This window comes from Hyalella azteca, unplaced genomic scaffold (genome assembly GCF_000764305.2).
Source record: "Hyalella azteca isolate HAZT.00-mixed unplaced genomic scaffold, Hazt_2.0.2 contig10403, whole genome shotgun sequence".
Lineage (NCBI taxonomy): Eukaryota > Metazoa > Arthropoda > Malacostraca > Amphipoda > Hyalellidae > Hyalella > Hyalella azteca.
In genome coordinates, this window is record NW_025940445.1 from 1 (window position 1) to 12,549 (window position 12,549).

Here is a 12,549-nt window from a genome sequence, read left to right on the forward strand (position 1 = left end):
GAAATATTTGCAAATAACCACTTATTGATAATTAAGAAAGAAAAAACGTACAAACATAACGCTCCGTGTAATTAGGAACATACTAACAACTACCACTTGGATAACTTTACTTCCTTCTAAGCGTCACCGCGCGGGCAACGTTTCAATAATAATTAATCTTATGTTATGGCCCTTCATTGAAACACGAATTACGTGCGGTACTGTCAACCTAAACTAATTCTACATATTCAGATATGAGCTCGGTACGACTGAAGAAGAAGGCTCATTTGAAATTTATTGTCATGAACTAAGATCAGAAAATAATGTTGGTTCCTGTGTTAGAGACGCCTTGTCCTGTTCACTCGCCTGGGCTGCTTCACTCGTAACTTTCTCGGCGACTAAGTAAGTCAAATGCGTGCCTAATTAATGCTATCGGAGGTCATATATGCCTTTCAAGCAGCCTGTGCTACGTGCTACTCGAAATTCAATACTTTATCGTTACTCCCCAGTATTTTTCTAATCAACTCTCCTCCAGCACCGCGTTACATCCTCTCGAGCGAAGGGTTGCTAGGGTCATAACATAACATAGCGATGTCGGCGCTGAAGAGTAGGTCTGATGTGGCCTGTCGCCGATTCTAACTTTTCGTGCCTTGTTCACAGAAGATCTAAAATCGTGTCATTTGACCGGATCTTTTCATGACTGACGATAGTTTGAAATAGTCAAACTCTAGATTCGGGCGCACGACGGCAACAAACAACTGCTTCATCGCTTCTGCATCTAGGAACTCGTATGAGCGTCTGATTAGTCCAAGAAGTTTGTTTGATGTGTTAGCTTGCGTTTCAACATGCTTAGAAAATTTCAGCTCCTTGTCGACATAAACTCCGAGATCTTTTTCCACACTAGACTATCTTGATTGTAGGTGACCAAATACTTACTTTCCACCATCATTTGCAAATAACATCTTTAAAAGTCCATCAAAATTATTTTCTCTTATTTTTTTCACATTATCTCGCATGGTTGAGGTCTACCCATGATGTCAATTACAGCTCTCTCGCATCTTTTCAAGTGAGAGAACTTTCACAATTGGTGACTGACTAAATGCTTATTTTCCCCAATGTATAGTGCTGCACATGTTGCCATATGGTTGAATTCGCAGCTTTTTACCAGTATAATAAAATCCTATAATTATTGAGTGAAATATTGTTGCCATATACGCTGAGGTACTGATGAAATGTAGCAAGACAGACGCAAAGCAAATACGATTAACGCTTGACCCCTCAACCAAAAAAATGCACACATTTGCCTACTTTTTGAATCTCGAGACTCACCCTCGTTTTACATTCTCACTTTCAGCATCATCAGCATTACTATTATTAAGAGCTTGTATTATCATCATCCCTGCTTCCTGTGACAGTTCTTGTCGAAATCGGCGAGGTGGCCAGGCCGTTAAGCATGGTGGATAAGGGAGCAGTGAGTTGCGTGTTCGAGACGCCATACCATAAATAGTAAAAAGTTCTGCCATACCAAGAAAGTTCTGCCATGCCATCATGGCCTAATCTGCTACGCTGGCAAATTTGTCATCATAAAAAACACAATAAAGTAAAATGATCGTAAATGAAGAGAGCACATAGAACTTTATTATCTCTTTTGTATTCCTATGTAAATACTGACCCAAGTGATTCAACGAAGGAGAAATGTTTTTAAAGGAGGTGTCGAAACGGATAAATTGCAACTCTACAATCCAGTCCCGAGTATTTTGAATGTGTTTCCGTATCCAAGGATATATATACAACTCTTCATTTTCAAAGTTTTCCAAGCAATGTTGTAAGGTTCAAGGTAAGGACGACTCCTAGTGGATCCGGAAATTAACCCAAAACTGCCACCGATCCTCAACAAGGGAGAAATGAAATGATAATAAACAAATGTTTATTGAACTAAACACGCTAATTGAACACTAATGAGCAAATGGTTGAAGAGATCCTAATACTTAACGTAAAGCTAGAACTGCAGAACTAAACATGGGATAATTGCCAGAGGAATGACGGTGCACAGCAAATGAAGGGTGGAGTGGACACACAGCAATAGTAGTACACAACAATGGTGGTGCACAGCAGTGGTAGTGCACCGCAATGGTAGTACACGGCAATGGTAGTACACGATAACAATGAGGCACTTGACTTAGGGAGCACTTGCACGATGGGGCACTGTGCTTAGGGTACACAGCAATGGCTAGTGAACTTGGGTTGAGACTGGGCTGGTACAGGTACTGCAGTTGAGAAGTACCGTCGAGGCCAACCTAACTAGGAGCCGTAGAGGCCGGGCAAAGAGTCGGTCCTGCCGAACAATGATGGCCAGCAAGACTATAACTAACGCTATTATGCTATGGCACTATTTCATTAAACACAATACATGTATACATTCAATAAATTTAAACACTATATTCAAAACTCGAACATTAAAGTAGAGAGCAAGCCTAATACTTAGCAAATACCGTACACCCACCTAATAGGGACGCTACAGGAACACTCGAAAATAGTGACAGTAGGTACGCTCCGACCAAGTGACAGCAATCGAATGAGAAGAACTAACCGAGGCTTCATGCCGGTAACGTTACGTCAGCACATAGCATAATGCCAACCCTACTCGCAGCCGTAAAACTTATGACACAACAATAAATTAGAGTAACTGAAATCCTAAAGGGTGAATTGCCCCTACAAATGTAGACGTCTCATCCTCAGTGACTCATGCCGTGGTTTAATGTACAATATGCCAAATAAGTGTAGCCATGTCTGCAAATCTTACCAAGTTAATGAGTGACAGAAACATACTAGGGAACAAGATCAGCATGTTTTTTAGTGCTCGCATAATATCATAGTGTTGAGTAAATATTATATATAAAATTTGAGAACTAATTTGGATCGCCTTAATGTAATCCACTAACATATAGATAATTAAAGTACATCTGAATCATCATTTTTAATACCCAGTGAGTCTTCCAGAAGCAGCAAATCTCCATCCGCACGTGCATTAATCAGGAGTGAATTTGCATTAAAGAGCCATGCGCAGAATATTAATTATTATTGTAATAACAATATAAAAATATTATTACTATTATTATTGATTAACCTTGTTTCGTTTTTTCCGACAAAACCAATCTTTCAAATGACGTTATCACTGTTGTTTATTTTTCTGCCCGCGTTGCAAAAAATTGGCGTAAATGTTCTTCGCGGCCCAGGGCACTGCCGTGAAGGCCAGAGATCCAACTCCAACGGCTGTTGCGACCGCGGGCCCGAGGCTCACTGCTGACGCGGTGATGACCCCGGCCCTCAGCGCAGTTGCACCGGCAACCGCCAGACCTCCAATCGTGTACAAGCTGGACTTCGATCCAACATTGTCCACCTTCATTTCGTTGTTCTTCTGAACATAGGTCTCGAAGTGTTCTTCTATGTTCTGAAAAAAATATTCATCATTGTGATTGCAACTTCACTCACTTCCTTCGGTAAATTTTTTGGTCTAAAGTTATTTAAGTATTTTGAAGTCTCGTGTATATTCAAGGGATATTATTCATGAGCACACGTTCTGGCATTGCAATGCTATACTCTCATTAAAAAAAATGAAACCTTAGATATATAAGGAAGAGTTAATAGACACATAATCGAACTAAATGTCATGAAGCTTTTAACGTATAATTCTGCTGTAGATTGGCATTGTAGAGGTCAATGATTCTAAGTGATTGGCATTGTGGAGATATATGATGGCGAGGAGACAGCATTATGCAGGTAGAGGATGACAATGTCGGAGCAGATAACCCAAGTAGACGGTGTGTTAGCAACAAAAGAATTGGGATCGTTACTGATACGCCTAAAATGCAAATGATAATTTCTGAATGTGCATCATATTCATATTTTTGGTAATAACTATAAAAGCATGGGAGCAAGTAATTTTTTCAGAGCGGCTGTGCCAATATGAGGCGGGAGAAGAAGATGGTTCAGTGTTTCAATCCAATAGTTATAACGTTGCTTTTAGAGGTTTAACCATTACTTATCCCGTTACCTCAGAACACATTTTGCCCTGGACGTTGAAACTAAAGCTGAACTGTTATGATGGTATGAGCTTCAGGAGAAAGTCACCGCATTAAAATTTTGTGTAAAAATGTTAAAGAAATATTAAACTTGTAATGATCTGCATTCCATCTGTTATTTTCTCTTTTTGGCCGTTCAATAGTTAAATTAAAGTACGAATTGGGCCTTTCGTCTTCTACTCTACATTTATGTTTGATCGTCGCGTTCATCGCCCAGCTCTCAAAGGACTTGAATCGCTCCTGGATTACAAATTCATGCACATCATGGATAACAAATCCTTGAATTGCCTGACATCATAGAATACAAATCGCCTGACATCATGGATCACACACCGTCAGACATCATGGGTTACACATCTTAGAATCACTCGATATCATGGATTTGTAACCTGGTATATACAATTTATGCGTCGGCTGGTATCACCGATCACGCGCGCCTGCATGCTCATTTAACGCCATTGCAGCACATATCTGCCACCTATTCAAACAAATTGATAATATTTATTGATAGAAATTATTGCCTCTGCGCTCCATGCCTAATAAGGCAATGCATGCATTTGATTGCGTAAGCACAATCATCATATCTGTCCACAATCTGGCCGCGGCTTTACACGGCCCAAATGCTGAGAGAGTTCGGTCAGCGATCTTATGAGTACATGATAGCACTTTCGCTGGCTTTGACTCACCGTTTCAAGAATTTCCCTAAATTCAGCTGCAGTTACAAACGAAACGTTGTTTCTGGCGTATTGGTTTTCATTGTTGTAAGCTGCAATAGCTTCGCTTTTTGCCTCATAGTGACATCTGTTTAGAATAGAATCTTCAATCGAATTTCCATGGTACCAAGAGTAAGCTCTCAAGGGATAATCCAAGTCCGAGATTAGGTCGCGGACAAATTCGATTTTTGAATCCATTGTTCTTTTGTAAAGCTCAAATGCCATCTTACGGGTCTCATCGCTTTTGACGCGCACCATTATCTGAAAAGGAAATGTTGTAAGTAAGTTCTTCTCGCAAAATTTAATAGTTGAGAGCTCTCGTAAAATGTTTGTTTGAACATAGTATATCTTGATAGTTACCAACTAATAAATTGAGTACATATATCGAAATTAAAGCGTTAAGTCGCAAATTCCTAGAAGACGGAGTATGTGGACAATAATTTTATCAAGCTCAGCACCTCAACGAGGGTGGTCGGCAGAACTTCTTTATTCTCCCTGAAGGCCTCCATGTAGGTCCTGAAGAGGCCCACCAGCTCCTCCCCGGTGGCGGGCTGTCCTTGCCCCGCAGCTGAGCGCTTCTCCACGAGGCGCTCAGGCGCCAGCAGGCGAGGCACCAGCAGCTTCAGGTGCTTCACGAATTGCTCGTCCAATTCTGTTCAGAAAATTACTCGATTGAATTCAAATTCAAATCGTTAGGAGGATGGTTGCGAGTTACAATTATTGATTATTCTATAAAGAAAATTTGCGTAACGGTAATCTGAGGTCTCAACATAAACAATTCACTTCTCAGTGCTGCTAAGAATACCAAAAATGAAGTTCAGTTACAATTTTTTCAGCGTAAAATATATATTTTTTCTTATTTAGGATACACAAGTCAAAATCTGTATACATCGAAGATGGAATAAATTAAGTTATAAAAACCTGTGTTAAAAACCATCCCACGTGAAGCTGTGACTGTGAGCAGATCTAATTGTTCACGAATTTTTCTACTAACAACATAAATTTTAATGTCTCAGCGAGCTCACGATTTAGTCGGCCATCAAAGTCTTCATCCCTGATGGCACGCATGCCAATGTGCGGCATGAGGTAGCACTCCAGGTCCTCGAAACTCTGGCGGAGGTCTTCTCTAAGCTGCTGGTGCGCCGGCTCCTGATCTTCGTTTACCTGGTAATTGGGTTTGGATTAAAAAGGGCATTGATGACAATCACTAATTTATCACTTTGTGCAGCATTAGTAGAAATATTGTATTCAATTAAACATTTTCAATTACATTTTCTCCGAATAATTCGCTACAATATTCTAGATATTGCTTCCAATTGTTCTACTTTCAGTATAGAAGCTTTAAACTCAGGCTCTGCAAATCGGCGCTTCACCAGTACAGAATAAATGATGCAAGACCCTCCCAATCTAGCGGCACCCGAAATTCTATCAATTCTGAATTGTCTCAGCCGAAGCCAAAAACTGCTTTTAATTTATAATTGTTCTCAATAAGCTACTACATTCCATGCTGTCAGAATAACGTACAGCAACATCAGAATTAGTCATTCTGACCAGTATGATCACAAGTCAAGCTTCTGGCGACCAATATTGTGACCAACTTACCGTCAAAATTCTGTCTAGCACAGTTTTGCCGCTCTGGTGGCCGTATGGATACTGCTTTGGGAAGTTCCAGTCGCGTACCAGGAAGAGTAGCTTCTGTATAGGAAAAATGTCGAATTCTAAAACTCACTGAATTGAAGTTATACGTGTCACTTTGGTGAATAAATGAAGAGCGTCGGCGAACTTATGAATTAAAAATTACACAATTTGAATCACACGAATTTGCAAAATTGCCCGCACTGAAAAACAGTTAACGTTTCGAACTTATTTGAACACCAAATACAAAATTCACAAAATGTACTTCGCTAAGATAAAAATTCCACTGACAATTCAATCATCAACAATAACTGAGACGGCGGAAAACCCGAATCTTGTTTCTGAGAGCAGTGAGTAACTCAGATTACAATTTCTGCTAACGTACGCGACTGTTATAGCCGTCATTGCAGAAACACTGCCCTAAGGTTTCAAGCGCTACTGGGTGCCACTGTACCGCCGTGCATATGCAGCCCGGCCACGAACATTCAGCTCCGAGCTTGCCGTCAAACAACGCTTTTCAGCGCCATCGCGATACATTACGCATGTAGTGTGCATGTAGGCAACACGAAAAAGCCAGCAGATTGGCATGCGGCCAACTGCATGAACATTGACTGCGTGGCTGCTTTAAACAGCATCGTTTGTTTCGTCCAAAGTATACAAATACGAAAATTAAACATCGTATAGTATGTTAAAAATCCCTCTGATATAATAAAAAATCATGTAACTATTAATCTATTTATATTGTTACGATGTTTCATATTATAAATCATGACACTGTAATAGTTCTAAACGAGATTCGTACCGGTCCCAAAGTGTGCAGCAGGAGTAACACGTACCTTGCGGTTGACTACTACATATCGTTCAGTTCTTCAAGTCCTGGCATCTCGGTAGGGGGAGGGGGGAAATCATGAACTGAGGTAATTTTCAGTTAACAAGTAGACCATAATTCTAACAATCAAAATTTAAATTTGAAAATTACACGGCCAATATTGAAAGAAATGATTAGTGATAATAACAAGCGAAACTTCAAATTGAGAATTCTCGGAACTGAGTAAGTTTCTATAAATTTTACATCTCTTTTTTCGAGAATTCAGTTGTTTGTTGTCAGATACTGACAGGATCCAGTGCTCAAGTGCCAATTCACTACTGAAGAATCTATGTACAAAATTTTTAATATATGTATTTGTTGTACTTTAATATCTAAATTTTAGAATAAAGAGAGTGTCAGGGTACTTTTCTTCGTAACAATTGTTAAGTGGGATTTCATTTGCTGAGGATCGATGAGAAGAGTCAGTAATTAGAGGCGGGGAAAAGAACAAGCTAGGTTGCTTTCATGCCACATGTTCTCACTGCCAATTACTACTTCCAGAAGTTTGGACTTGCAAAAAAATGTTTTATCGTCTAATCTAAATTTTTTGTATCGAATAGTTGCGTCTCTCCACTACAATGACAAGTCTAAGGTTGAACACGCAGAGGTTTCATAATTTTGAAACCCGTTCAAATTGAACTTTCCATTTTTCTTTCAAAGATTCATTAAAAATGTTTCAATTTGATTGTAATATTAGGACTTGAATTGCTGAATGTATTTTTCATATAAAACCAACTTGTTAAGAAGTAATGCACGTTTTTGAAAAATAAATAGGGAACTGTTCCTCAGACAATGTCCTATTTTCCAGGTGTACTGTGTTAGACGTCTCATTGCAGGAACTCAAGTTTGCAGAAGACTCAACTCGCCATCTTGACGCTGATCGAGATTCGGGAGCCCGCCGAGTTGTCACATTGACGACACAAGAGCGACCTTGTGCAATGTTCAACTTCTGAATTGTTCAACTTCATCGATGAAGTTCAACTTCATCGTAAATCCCACCAATGAGATTCCCCATAGGAAACTACATAGCATTTTATCCGTGTGGCGTGTGACAATACGAAATACTTCAACAATAACGATATTAATCAAAAGATTTCATTGTTAGAAATATAGCAGGAAATTTATTTGAACTGGCACATTGATTTCATGCAAGCAATAAGGTTTTTTAGTAATGGTACACGCTGCGTGGATGAAGTGCTAAACAATTTCCGGAGTTATCCCCAAACCTGAAACTCGATCCACTTGAATTAGCATTGGGCAAGGGAGATGACATTCAACTAAGCCTATGTATTTGTCGCATAAGATCAGTACAATTTTTGCATCAGCTAAGGAAAAATTTGTGGGAATTTTGGTAGGTTTGAGCACGAAATATTTACACGAGTCTTTGTACATACAGGACTAGGAAGCAAATTGAAACATAACACAATCAATTTAGGCATCGCAAAGCATATAACTTGGGAAAAGGTAGGTTTCGATGACGACTAGGTTTATTTGAAAGTCGTCTTGTACGAGTACATAATTCATAATTACTTGACATACATTTACTAACTTTTATAAACAAGTATTCGAATAAATAGAAATTGATATATTTTCATTAATCCCTAAAAATGTATGCAATTCAGTGAACTTATAATAAATGTTTTTAAATAGTTGACAGTCATAAACTAGGCATATTCTTTCCTGGACACCAATCAAGGCACTGGTGGTTGTGATGTCTCAATAATAGGTAATAAATTAGTTCAAACAGTGAAATCAAGCGTTGTCACACAGATTTAATACCCAATCCAACAAAAATGAATTTATTAGAACGTTTGTGAATAAAATCAAGTAGAAATGCATCTTCACCTTAATTTGTCTACGAACGATTTCCAAATTTTTATAAAATACACTTACCTGAAATGCGCAGGAGTTTTGGTTGATGGAGTTCTGCGCCATGGTCCCGAAGGTGCAGAACGTCTGCAGGTTCATGAGGTCGTCCTCTTTGATGTTGTTCATGAGATTGTACACAGTTACGGAGGACGTCAGCAGCGTCAGGGCGAAGATGAAGGTTGACTCCTTGAAGAAATGAGTCTGAATGAATCTTTCAGCAAAATGCCGGCTAATTTACTCTAAGGGTTTGTTCCGTGCAGCCAAAGAAACGCCTACCGTCATGGATTTTGAGACAAAGTATCCTCGAGCTATTTGATGAACGGTTGTGTTATGAGTGTGTTGTTATAGACATAACACTGAATTGTGACATTGTTGAGATGCGAGTATACAAGCGGCTTCTTGTTAACCGTACTAGCTATAGGCGCTTATACGCAGGGCTAGTATTAGCTGCAAGTATGCGCTCTAAGTTTTCACACTCCAAGTTTTGCCGGCGGAAAGCTTATACACGAGAAAAGTATTTGATAAACAGTATTTTCGCATCCGCTAGTGCCAGTGCGTCGTTGGAAGCCGTCGAGCGAGGTCCGTACATGGTGGAATGTGGAACGTAATTGCAATGAAGAGTTAGAGGAGGCGTTTGATGAAGAAGTTGGTCGCATAGTTGCCACTCTTGCTGACAGGGTGAAAACTTTGTAGGTCAGCATAGATTGTGGTTGAAAGACCCAATAAGGTCTCGATTGAGTTTCAAAACACTATTAACTCAATTAGATTTTGACTGAATATTCATCGTGACGTACATTCCACAGTAGATCGTACTTTTGGAATATATTTAAGAAAAGTTAAATATCATCTGAACACCTCTTGACGTTCTTAGAACAGTCGTCGTTGTGACAAGACATACATTAAAAACAAGTTCATACATTACAATTCCAGTTGTGAAAAGTTCATACATTAAAAACACTGGCTCCAAGCAGGATGCAGAGCGGCACAAAGTGCACACTACGGTAGCCGCAGCACTACTGCTATATTCGCCGGCACAGTAACAACCAGAACGCAATTAGCATCAGTTACTTGCATCTGAAGAATAAATCATCACATATTTCTAATGCGAAAATTTGCAGCTAATACTCGCAGCTAATATTAGCCCCGTGACAAGCACCTTATGGCAGAAACTCCCCCTGCCAGAGACCCAGCAGCTCCTAAAGCTCCTAGTTGTTATAGCAGGAATTGAAATGATGACACCTTATTCTTTTGCTTCTTATGCAGATACAGTCAAGTGACGTCCTTTCTTCAGTATTTTATTGTTGTTTGTTTAAAATACTGAGCATTCTCAGTATCAGACTTGTTTTGACATTTTACGCATTACATAATTTTAGGAACATATAAACGCAAAAGATTGTTGAAATTTTCAGTAATTCGTACTCATGTTTTCACCATCAGATTGTAATGAAATGATTCTGTTCAAAAGAATCAGAGAACCAACAGAAGTTTTATAAAAAATTATCATCGAATTCAGCTCTGATCTTTGGAATTTGATTTCGCCTCGATTGACGAGTTTATGGAGTGGATTTTTTTAATCGAATTCAAATTGATTGAATTCGATTTTTTATTCTTTCTATGTGTTCTCTATATCAAAAACTCACAACCAGCTACCTGATAAAATATAAAGATTGAAATTAGCGTTGACAAATATTTTTGTTTCGATGAGATGAGTATATTTCATTCTAACAGAGTCCATTATTAATGATGCTATTAATCACTATCACACGAAAAGATCCGGTCAAAGGACATGTTTTTAGATCTCATGTGAACAAGTCACGAAAAATACATGAATCGGCGACAGGCCACATCAGGCCTAATCTTCAGCGCCGATATCAATGCGTTATGTTATGTTATACGTATTAATGATTCTATTATTCACTATCAACTTGCATTCCAATATATAAACAAAGTTTGCAGCGCCTATTCAGATTCATTTCAACCATGCCGCTACTACGTTTCCAGGAATGAATTGGTGAAATTTGACATCAAAACAAGCGATGAAAATCCCATCTATAATTGTACACCACTCGACTATTTGCGAAGCCTAATCATCATTGATTTGCCAGGAATTTATAAAATGTAATGAGATTAATTTTGAAACGTAAGCAAAGTATAGACAGCGCCCTTTCTTCGAGGCCAAGATGTTTTGTCCTGCACTGAAAAGTTATGCACGGTTACTGAGCGGAGAAATTTAAAACTTCTCAGCTAGTACAAATAACGTGTTTTGAATCATCAAAAATTAGTTACGTACAAGGTTATGCAGAAAGTAATGACAACGTATCCCTTATCAGGTTGTTGATTGTAGAAACATAACCAAATAACAGACCTGCATCGACGTGTTGAAGTCGAACGTTCCTTGGGTGTCCATGAGAATCACTGCCACCTGAAAAAGAGGACAAATGTGTCATAACTGTTACATATCAAGTTTATTTACGAAAGAACCCAATTCAATTATCGAGAGCGTTAACTGCACGTTTTGTCCACTATATGATCGATGCTTCAATTTGAAATGCTGGTCCACTTAATTTTAGACTAAGCTTTCTGATTTTTTTTTACAACCGTCGAAATTTGCAAGATAATCTACTTCGATGGCGGTACAACCCCGAAATGACTCCACAGTATTGGTGTTTTTCATGAAAACTTTGAAGATCATCCAATCGAAGGTAGCCTCGGGGATAGTTTTTTGTCACTTGATGAACACAAATTAACGAAAACTTTAACATTACCCCTTTCCTCATGTTAGCTTTAGAGTCAAATTGACCCAGTTTCATTTAATTCTTTTACTACTGGGAAATAGCCAAAAATAATTTTGAAGCATTCCACACCAAATGCATGACTCAATCTACAAAATTTTGATTAAATGTTGTAGAGGTCTTACAGTATATTGAATGCTATTTTATCGTTAGGTATAGGCTTTTAGTTAATCAATGTGTTGTCAAGTTAGAATAAGTGTTAGGAGGTTTGAATTGTAGAATTGTAAGAATATTTTAGAGAGTACTGAAACTGTGCTGGGAAATTGCGGATAGGAAAAGGCAGCAGTTGGAACGCGGCCGTGCACGCAGCTTCTGGTGGTGTGTAAAGCAAGAAAGGCTGGAAATTTAGCATTCAATCAAAGAAGAATAATATGAATTGATTTAAGTGAACCATTCTATAAGAGAGTTGAACTGAAGATATAGTGACTTTCCTAAAGACTTTGTATGAGGTTGTATTTTTATGTATTAGGTACGAGACATGCATTAGGTACGAGACAGCATTAATTCAAGTAGTGAATAATTGAATTACGTTAATAAATTAACTTTAATTGCACTTCAGCGAGCCCTAACTCGTGTTAAAACGCGGCAGATATCACTTCAGCCCACAAGGA

The 12,549-nt window shown here is 38.7% G+C and overlaps 1 protein-coding gene across 1 annotated transcript; it reads right to left on the reverse strand.

Annotated features, from left to right (window-relative positions):
- Positions 1-1,892: 1,892 nt before the first annotated feature.
- On the reverse strand, positions 1,893-11,564 carry LOC108667863 (atlastin-2). The gene is made up of 7 exons (XM_018154960.1): positions 11,512-11,564; positions 9,171-9,332; positions 6,377-6,469; positions 5,800-5,938; positions 5,233-5,426; positions 4,748-5,035; positions 1,893-3,430 (listed from the first exon to the last, which is right to left on the reverse strand). The coding sequence occupies exons 1-7, from the start codon at positions 11,551-11,553 to the stop codon at positions 3,152-3,154; spliced, it is 1,197 nt and encodes a 398-aa protein (XP_018010449.1). The 5' UTR covers positions 11,554-11,564; the 3' UTR covers positions 1,893-3,151.
- Positions 11,565-12,549: the final 985 nt, after the last annotated feature.